General features: G+C 56.9%; 3 protein-coding genes across 3 annotated transcripts in view; 1 reads left to right on the top strand and 2 right to left on the bottom strand.

Moving 5' to 3' along the window:
- The window catches only part of LOC106887196 (vacuolar protein sorting-associated protein 51 homolog), a 7616-nt gene extending 7514 nt beyond the window's left edge, over positions 1-102 (bottom strand). The window contains 2 exon segments of the mRNA XM_014940625.1: position 1; positions 4-102. The exon segment at position 1 is cut by the window's left edge and continues 116 nt beyond it. Of these exon segments, the coding sequence (XP_014796111.1) occupies position 1; positions 4-102 (100 nt within the window).
- A 2216-nt stretch (positions 103-2318) lies between these two features.
- Positions 2319-7634, bottom strand: BET1L (Bet1 golgi vesicular membrane trafficking protein like). Its single transcript, XM_014940677.1, has 4 exons — positions 7405-7634; positions 6775-6866; positions 6035-6091; positions 2319-4451 (listed from the first exon to the last, which is right to left on the bottom strand). Exons 1-4 carry the CDS (start codon positions 7421-7423, stop codon positions 4284-4286), a joined length of 336 nt encoding a protein of 111 aa, XP_014796163.1. The 5' UTR covers positions 7424-7634; the 3' UTR covers positions 2319-4283.
- LOC106887229 (synembryn-A) overlaps positions 7532-9672 on the top strand; it is a 12748-nt gene continuing 10607 nt past the window's right edge. Inside the window, exons 1-3 of the mRNA XM_014940676.1 lie at positions 7532-7772; positions 8300-8489; positions 8937-9131. Coding sequence (XP_014796162.1) covers positions 9048-9131 — 84 coding nt within the window. The 5' untranslated portion in view covers positions 7532-7772; positions 8300-8489; positions 8937-9047. The remainder of the gene's footprint in view (positions 7773-8299; positions 8490-8936; positions 9132-9672) is intronic.

The following is a 9672-nucleotide window of genomic DNA, read 5'->3' as shown; positions in this document are numbered from 1 at the left end:
GGGGGGCCCCCCCCCCCCGCCGGTGCCGGTGCCAGTGCCGGTGCCAGTGCTGGCCTCGGGGCTGCCGCCAGCCCCGTTCCCCGCCGCCTCCACCTCCGCCATCGCGCCAGCACTTCCGCCCCCGCCCGGTACTTCCGGCCCTTCCCCCGAGCGTCACTTCCGCCGGAGCGTCCCCGTCGCCGCGGCAACCGCCCGCCCGCCCCGGCATGGCGCTCACTGCCGACGGAGCCTCCGGCCCGCCGTGCCCGGGGACAAGGGCCCCGTGGGGACGGGGCGGCGGCAGGAGGCACCAGCCCCCGTGGGTGAGCGGCCGGAGGCGGCCCCGGCACCACGTCCCCGCCGTCCCCCCCCAGCCCTCCCTCCCCGGTGTCCCCACCAGCCCCGCCTCCCAGGCCTCATCTCCACCTGACACCGAGCGGGTCCCCATCCCCTCCCGCAGGGTCCCCGACGTTTTTCGGGGGGCTGGGGGCACGGCAGGGGACACGTCCCGGCCCCCAGGTCCCCTTTGGCTATGGGGCCGTGGCTGGTGTCGGGGACGGGGGGAGCGGGGGGAGCGGGGTCGGGGACACCGGGGACGGGGACATCGGCTCCAGGTGAGGCCTCGCCCTGCAGGTGGCCTGGGCACCTCACTGCCTTGGTGTCAAACCAAGAGCTGGCCTTTGCCTGCCTGAAAGCTCCCGGGTGTGTGTATCCCCCAGGACAAGGCACCACGGTCACTTTTTCTGTGTTTTTCCTCATTTTTTCCCCTTCCAGGTGACACTGACCGATCCTCAGACACCGGCAGCTTCCCCGAGACCTGCCATCCCCCCGTCATCAGACAATTAACTGCGTTCTGCTAATTCCAGTGAACAACTGCGAGCTTATGGATGCAGGAAGTGATCTCTTTTGGTAATTCCTCTCATCCCATTATTCCCAAAGAATTTGTGGTGTTGGTGTTGGCTGCAGGGCCCCAGGTGCACACTTCCCCTGGGCACCGCAGCATTCAGGAAAGGTACAATTTATTCTGTATGTAGTGAGTTCCCGAAACGATCTGGGGAGGCACCTTTAGATGGCGCTGAAAAAACACGTGTAAAACAAACAGTTCACAGCCCAGCTCTAATTCTTGGTTTGTTACTTCAGTAAAAACACCCCGAAATATTTTGTGTATTCACCCTGAGCTGGGTGTGTGTGTGTGTGAGGCAGATCAGCTCTATATCATTTTCACCCCTCAGCAAAACCATTGCACTGTTGGGACTGCGGGAGAGCACTGAAACCAAACTAACCAAATTACCCAAATCAAATAGATGTTCAGAGAAGGCTGAGGGGTTGGGGGGGGGGGTGTTTTCAAGAGCGGGACTCGGTGTTCCTGCTGCTGTGGACGTGTCCCTGCTCCCTGTTGCTGTGGTGCTGCTGGTGTGATTTTACCCCGCATTTGGAATTCTGCCTTCTCTGATTGTGTACTTCCTCAGCACATTGGCTGTGGCACAAGGTTCCTTTGGGGTGCAGCTACGGGTCACACATTCTGACTGTTTGCCCCAAAACCCTCCTCACATGGCAGCTCCGAGGCTCTGAGGGCTCAGCACGGTCACACGCTGCTGCAACCAGCTCCTGCACGCAGATGAATCCCCCGATGGAGTTCCCTGCCTGGCAATGCTGGTGCACCTGCCTTCGCCCATTGGCACCTTTGACCAGCCACGTGCTGCTGCCGAACGGTGGCAAATGCCGCGCCAAAGGGAGCAGGGCAGCTGTGGGAGCATCAGCCAGAGCAGGAGGAGGAGGAGGGTGCGCAGCCCAAAGGGTCCCACAAAAGCTGCCGGTAGGAATCCGAGGGGGCCACAACTCGCCTGAGGTTCAAGAAACCTTTAATTTCCATTTGTCATCTTAAAACCCCTGAGGTTAATTAAATATATATTTTTTTAAATCCTTTTTTTTTTTTTTTTGAGTTCCAGAGGAATTCAAAGATTAGGGACAAAGCATTAAAACAGGTTTCCTTTGCAAAGAAAGGCCAAGGGCGAGTTGGACCTGGACTAACAGCCAGGCTTTAGCACCTAAACCGGCACAGAACGATGCCAAAGAAGTTTCCCACTGCATCCCAGCTCCTGGAGTGTCACTGCTGAGGGGGCTGGAGATACCAGTCTCTTCCTGAAGATGCACGAGGTCGCGCCGAGCAATGCCAGCTGCTGGCTGGGGGAGCCCTGCTCAGATCCCCCTCTCCATCCCCAGAAGATGCTGACACTGAGGGAGCAGGTTGGCTGCAGTTCAAGCAGAACCACTGAGCGATTCGATGCTGGTATTTAGCCCTGCTGAACTGTGAGCACAAGGGAGAAACAGACAAAAAATTCTAAAACCAGAGCTTTATTTACAGCAGTCAAAGCAAACCAAACCCACCACCCTTCTGCAGACCAGGCCGTTCTGGGGCGTCTCCTCAGAAGTTGTCTTCCTCAGAAAATCAAACCAAAGTCCATCCAGGATTCTTCCAAATGGAAAGAGTTCGGAGCTGCCACATCTTAGCGGAGAAGCAGGGAGAAGAGCAGAGAAAGCCATTGCTGCCTCCTTTCTACTTGCCTTCCCTGCGCATTTTTTCCCAAATGTGGAAAAGATGACGCCTCATCCAGCTGGGGCAATATTTTGTTAGGACTTTGGTACAGCTGGAACAAAGGACAACAGCCCATTTACAGATGTAGAACCGGGATTGTACAAGGCCAAAGGAATTCCTGATGGGTATAAGGGCCAAAGGAACCATCCAGCCATTGAGAAACACTGGCTGGAGGAGAGCGCTGTAAAATCCGAGGGGGAAGCTTTAGTCCTGCAGAGGTGGGTGTCACAGGAAGGCAAGAAAAGCAAATAAGCAAAGACTTCCAGGAAGGAAAACCAGAACACAACAGTGGTTGGTGCAGAAAACAGATGAAGCAGCAGCTCTGCTCCACTGCTTTGGACAGCGAAGGGTTTAAACGACAGGCAGTGGAGGTTTGGCTGAAGAGAGAAAGAGCATTTTATTTTAAATTTTTTTTTTTCTTTCTCCCAGCAGGCAGAGTATTTTTACAGTTACAGATCTCTTCAATCATGGGCAGAGTTAAATAACTGAGCTCTGGGGGAACACAGCGAGCACTGGGGATGAGCCCAGCGAGGAGGGTGGAGGGGAGATGGGGCTCCCAGAGCTCCCCCTCGGGAGGGGAAATCCAGGAACGGCTGCTTTGGGAACAGAAGCAGGAGGGATGTACCTTGCCCCACATCTCACAGCAGCACTGCAGGCAGGGACCCCCAAAGCACTATGATAGGCAGAGCAAGGCTTTTTACATGAATAAATAAATAAACAGATCAACACTCTGATTGAATCCCTCCTTGACCTCCCACCTCCACCCCAGACCTCCCTGTCTGGGAGTCTCACTGGATTCCAGCCTCTGTGTTTGTTTGTACAACATCTTCCCAAAATGCTCTATGGCCCGGTGCCATAATCACTGAAATTAACCGGACCTTTTGCCAATAGATTTTCTTTACTCTGATTTAACAGTCTCAGGGAGTGCATCTGCAAGTTCATGGGAAGGTTCTGGAAAATACGTGTGTAAATCAAGGTGGCTCATGGCCTCTGGCCCTCCTTTCTCACAGGTTCATCCCCAGCCTCACCCAGAAGGATGATAAATAAGATCAAGCCAACATCTACACAAAGTTTTGCTCCTCTGCAACTCTTCACTGTGACAATTACAGTACCAGGGTCCAGATCTACTGCTAATTTCCCTCCAAAGCTGTACAGATTTCATCTCAGCCCAGGGACATCAAGGACACCAAACGGTTTCCAAGTCTGAAAACAGGACACTGAGTGCCGGGTTCAGCCGAGTGGCCACTCTGGAAGGTAAGTCACACCTTCACACTGCCATAAACCGGCATCCTGAGCTCTACGGCTTCCACAGCGCGGCCAAGTTATTAAACTTTTGAGTGTCAGAGTCTCTGGATCTGTCAGCCACATCTCCTCAAGGGCCCAGTACCCAGTGTCAGTCAGGGAGGCAACGCAAGAGTGGCCCTTAAAAATAGGCCGCAAGACACAGACAACCAGGCAAGAGAGAAAGGTGTAAGCATTTAACAGCATCAACATTGTGTTATATGTGGAAATCTGTTTAGAATCAAAGATAATAATTTTATAAAGCAACATCTGAGACCACCCAGAACAAAGACAAGAAGCTGGTGGAAAGGAGAGTTCTTGGAAGGTCTGTCTGGAATGTCTCAGACTCCACCACAGGGAGAGAGGCCGTGAACGAGTCTGTCAATTGTCGTGGGTGTTGTTCGGTAAAACTCACAGAACAACAAGCTCAAGTCCCTGCTTTGGACACCAGATAGTAGAGGATGAAGAAAATGACAATCAGTCCCACGGAAACAGAGCAGAGCAACTTGCGGTTATCCCTCCCGGAGCGCGTCATGGTGGAGAAGCGCTTCACGCTGCCCGTCAGCAGGCCCGTCACGCTCATGAAGTCGGAGTCCTGAGCGGGAGAGAAAATGCAGATGGAGGCGTTATGAACAGGTGAAGGTATTCCCAAAATCTCCCCCTTCCCGGCTAAAACGCATTTCCAGAGGGAGCTGCACAGCAGCTGCCTGTCCCTCGTGGAAGGTCCTTCCCCTCCAGCAGCAGCACCGTTCCCTCTGCACTGGAGACCAGGAAACAAAACAGAGAGGGGAAGGGCTGTTCCCAACTAAACCAAACCACCCTTCTTTTCCAGGCAGGGGCACGGGACCCGCTGCGGGGCTGGCAGTTGTACCCATGGCCCTTGTTCTGCTGTCGACAGCAACTCCACAAGTGAGTGCTCCGGCCAAAGGAAAGGTCCCCACATGAAGCTGGAATCAATGGTGTGCACCGGGGCAGCCCCACAAGCACAGAAGAAGGTGCCATTTCTTGCCATTAGTTCCAGTTTTTTTCAGCATAGGACTACACACATGTGCAGCTCCACCAGAGGGTGGGAAACTTCTCAAATTAATGCAGGTCAGGCAATTAATTTTGACTCCTGGCCTGTTCTCCTTACCTACAAACTACTCGGAGCTTCTGCTCATGTTACTCCTGAAATGCTTCAAAACCCTCTCTGTAACAGAAGTGTAATTTCATGCTGACTGAAGGCTTCTCCTTTAAGGCCTTTTGCCTTCACACCTTTTATTCTGATTGTCCATTCTCCTGTCGGGCTGAGCAAACACCCATTTCAGACACTCCGACACCCACAGCACATGCTGCTGAGTGTCCAAGCTGACCTCACGCCTCTCACTCCACTGGTTTAACACTGCAATTCCCTTCTCTCTTGCCTCCATGCACCAGCTCTCCCAACACCCAGCACGTGCAGGAAGGGCTCCCTGAGCACCTGCGTTTTGGTGCTTATCTCCTCCTCAAACCACCAGGCTGGGCCCCCTTCCTCTCCCAGTTCAGTTAATGAATTGCCTCTCTCCTAATAAGCCCCAGCAGGTACCCCCTCTGCTACAGGAACACTCTGCCTTTGCCCGGTGCAGTGATTTTCAGCAGCAACCAACACTTAGGAGGCAGATTACTCTGGAAAGCGATTCTGGTTTTATGGGGTGCTGTGTGTCAGAAAGATGAGGGAAGAGAGCACCGAACACCCTGAGTGCGCCCAGAACACCAGCTCTGCTCCTTCCAAAGACAACAGTGAACTACAAACCCCTGGCAGGCAGCCTGGGTTTCAGGTGTTACAGTCAGTACCCCTCACAGATTTATACAGCGACACCAGAAATCCCAGGAGCAGCTGAGGAACAGGCCCATCTTCTGGCATCACCCACAGGAGGCAGTTCTTCAGTCCCAGCGGGGACAAAACCAATCTCCACCTGTATTTCTGACGTGTGCCGTCCTGCATCCGTCCTTCCCGATGCTCGATCCCCACCGAGCGCCCACCCGGGCAAGGGGACACTCGCAGCTGCCAGGTACCGATGGTTATATATGGAGGAGCCCGTGGAAACGGGTTTAGTTCCATGGCCTGGTTTGCCAAACCGACCACTGGGATCTGACTTTGCTGCTCACTGCTGTTAAACCACCACAGTTCAGACAGCACAAAAAAGCCACGTTCCTTACCATGCCGTCCAGGTATCGGTTCTGCTCCTCAGCATCTTTGTCGATATCCAGAGCCAGCTACATGGGGAAAAGGAGACAACAGGCATTAACGAACTTTCGGTGCAGAGAGAGCCTCTAATGCATCTGGTGCTGAAACGCGCCTTAGAAAAGCGAGTCGATGCTTCCCTGCCTCCTGCACAGACAGAGGCCTGCTCGGCAGAGGAATGAAATTCTCATTCCGGTTTCAGGTTGTTGAACTTTTTCAGATCTGCAGTGCTGAAAATAAAGCTCGACTGTCTGAAACGGTCATAGATGGGACAGGAGCTTTTAAATGCTGGGACACAACATGCAGGAATCCAGAGCCTGCCCTTCTACAGCGCGAGTCACTGACTTCTATGAGGCTCTAAATCAAAGTATGTGATGTTAGTCAGGGCAAGCTAGCTTTAAGAACACCAATTACACTGAGATGTGTATTTTTCAAAACTAATTCACCCTTTTATTGTGACTTTTTCCCCCAAGCAGGTGCGCTTAGCAATGCCCTTCTCTGCAGCTTTTATGTTCTCTCTGTGCCTATAGCTCCTTCCCTGAGCGCCATGAAAACTGCATCATTCCCATTACAGGATGTCACTAAACCTCAAAAGGAAAGTGGGGGTTCATGAAGCCATCCCAGGTGTTTCACAAGTGACAGGTAACCATTATATCACCAACAATGTCACCATCCTTCCTTCACCGCGGCGCCCAAGGCCAAGGTGGCCACTCACCGACTTCAGCCTGGTGACCTTGCTGGCCAGGCTGTCCGCCATCCGCTTGTTCTCCACGTCCAGCACATCCTCCACGGCTCCCGGACTCTGACCTGGGGAGGGAAGAAGTGGCGGATGAGTTGTATCCGGCCCGACCGCCGTCCCCTGTGTTTGCTCACCCAAGGTGGCAGGGCCTGGCAGGGCCGGCTTGTTGCCCGACCGGTCTCCAGGTTGCCACCCAGGCCGTTACAGCTGCCTCCTCGCGGGCCTGCGCCACCAAACGCTCCCAAACTCATTTTGACGAAAACACTCCCAACTTTCCCCAAAGGGAGGGGGTCAGGAACCCCGATCCGCCCCCAAGGCCCAGCAGCCGCCGGAAGCGGCACAAGGGCCCGGTGCCCCAGCGACACCCCCGGCGCTGCCCCAGTACGGGATTGGGGTGAAATCCAGCGAATCCGGGCACTTGGGCCCCCCACGGCTTCGGGGCTCTCCCGGCTCTGCCCCCCGGGGCGCCTGAGGCGGCCCCCAAATGGCGGCGGCAGCGCCTCGTGTCCCCCCCCCCGGCCCCTCAAGCGCCCCCGGGGACACTCGCCCACCCGCACCCCAAACGGCCGCAGGGGAACGGGGGGTTCCCTCCGCCCGGGCCCTCACCTCGGCCCCACTCCGCCATGGCGGCCCCGGCCCCGCCTCGCCGGGCGGAGCCGCGCCGGCCTCCGCCTCCCTTCAACGTCCACCGCCTCCTCCCCGCTCCCCCGCGGCGGGGCCCACCGGTCCCTGGGGGGCTGTGGGGGGCACCGGGAGCCCTCAGGCCCGGCCCGGCCCCGCCCCGGGCGGAAGGCGGCGGAGCGCTGCCGGGGGAGGGCCGGGGCCGCGGCCAGGAAATGAGGCCGGGATCCGGGGCGGCGGGAGGAAGGTACCGGCGCTGCCCGCCCCGGCCCGCCGGCCGCCCCGCTTCCCGGCCGGGGGAGGGCCCGGCCCCCGCCCGCTTCGGCCGCCTCCGAGCCGCTGAGGAGCCGCAGGTACCGCCCGGCTCCCCTTTGGGGCCAAACCACGGGCTGGAGGGGCTTTGGAAGGTGCAGAAAATGGCAGGGGAAGGAGGTGGCGGCGTGAGGAGGGGCGGGGGGGGCGGTAGGAGCACCGCTGCCATCTGCGCTTCTCCCCCCGAGGAACGGGGAGGATTCGGTCCGGTGTCGCCTGCCCCGGCCCGGCATCCCGCCGGCCCCACGGGTTTCTGGCTTCCAGACCTGCCCTTGGCTCCCCAAAACCCCACGTTGGGGTGCGGGGCGTTCCCTGGTGCTCCCCTGGGCACAGCCGGGGCCAGCGCGGCCTCTCGTAATTAGGTACCATCTAATTGGTGCCCGGCCGTGCTGGGTACCGGCCGGACAGGGATGGCACCGGGATGAGCTCCATCCACACTCAGACTCCCCGGGTTTCTCCCGTGAGGGATCCTGTCCTGGCCTGCGTGGCTTCACCGGCCGCTGGACTCCTGCCCGTGGCTGAAATAATCCCCTCGTCCTCGTCCTTACGCGCATCTGCTCGTTCGCAGTGTCACCGAGAGGCGCATTATCCCCCGCGGGTGTCAGGGGGGAGCCGCGGGGCCCCCAGCGCCAGGAACCGGCCATAATCTGCTGCGCAGCCCGGCTGGGCACCCACACACCCACCGGCGGCTACTGATAAACCCCCGTCATCTCCTCCGATAAACCCTCCTCATCTCCTCCGCTTCACCACCCTGAAAGGTATCTCCACCCCGGGCACACCAGGAGGATGCTGTCCTATCCCTCTGCCTTTCCTCACTGTCCCTTTTCACTCCACTGGAATGTTTTTGGATGGTTCCCCCTCCCCCCCGCAGTAAGAGAAATGAGGGCAGCCAGGGGAGGAGGAGGAGGAGGCAGGAGCTATTTCGGGGAGCCGCTGTTATCTGCTCGGTGTTAATCCCTGGCTGGGCGGGGGGAAGGCTTTCCCCGAGTGCTTTGCTGGGAGGGCATATATTAAACGTTGAAAAGCAAAGGGAGGAAGAGGATTAGAGGGAGAGGGAGGAAGCCGGCTGCTGGTGTCACTCGGGTTATCCATCTGCTCTGCTTTTATGGATGCAACAGCGTGAGCAATCTCTCTTGGGGATTTCTTTCTGTGTTTTGTTTTTTCCCCCTCCGTCCTTTCCCCACCCCTGTCTCTCTCCCTCTCAGAGATCTGTGTGTCGAGGTCCTTTGGCATCACTGCTGCCCGGGAGCCCTGGAAGCCCCCGCACCCCCTTTCCTCCCGGTGTCACCCCTGGCTGCAGCTGAGCTGTTGGGAGGATGGAGCTCAGCGCTGTCGTAGCCACGGTGGAGAGCGGGGAGCAGGACACGGTCCTCAAGGTGCTTCAGATCTACAACGCGGAGGTGAGTGAGCGGCAGAGCCCTGCCCGGGGGCCGGCTGGCCACGCTGGGGGGTTCTGTGCCACCGGGGTGTCCCCACTGGGCTCCCCGAGCACGTCTCTGCGCGGTGCTGCCGGGAAAGCCTCACGGGCGGCTGCGTCGCTCACTTGCAGATGGTTTGTGGCTTGGTGTTTGGCTGGGAAGCTGCTGAGCAGCCTCTTGTTGTCTTGGTTCCTTTGCATACTGCAAGTACAGCATGTAGAGGGGAATTTTTATTTTTTTTTATTACTATTATTATCTGGATGCAAAGTAAAAGCTGGCAGGGAAATAAACATCAGCGAAGAGCAAGTAGGAAGAGCTTTTATGTTAAGGCGAGGTTTGGAGGCAATAAAGCTGAGGCCTGGGGAGCAGCTGCAGGTGAAATGGTCGTGGTGATTTGCAAGTAAAAGATCGTTAGGGGTGGATAGGGATGGGCTGCTGGAATCTGGTACAGGTGCCTGACCTGAAAGCTGACAATCAGAAGTAAATATCAAATACAGAATGTAAAAAAAAAAAAAAAAAAAAA

Source organism: Calidris pugnax, unplaced genomic scaffold (genome assembly GCF_001431845.1).
Source record: "Calidris pugnax isolate Ruff unplaced genomic scaffold, ASM143184v1 scaffold98, whole genome shotgun sequence".
NCBI lineage: Eukaryota > Metazoa > Chordata > Aves > Charadriiformes > Scolopacidae > Calidris > Calidris pugnax.
This window is presented reverse-complemented; position numbering and strand designations above follow the sequence as displayed.

Excerpts from the sequence above, each read along its gene's own strand:
- BET1L (XM_014940677.1), bottom strand. Across the intron at positions 6,092-6,774 it reads AGGTCACCAGGCTGAAGTCG|CTGGCTCTGGATATCGACAA; the intron begins GTGAGTGGCCAC and ends TTCCCCATGTAG. Across the intron at positions 4,452-6,034 it reads ACCGATACCTGGACGGCATG|GACTCCGACTTCATGAGCGT; the intron begins GTAAGGAACGTG and ends TCTCCCGCTCAG.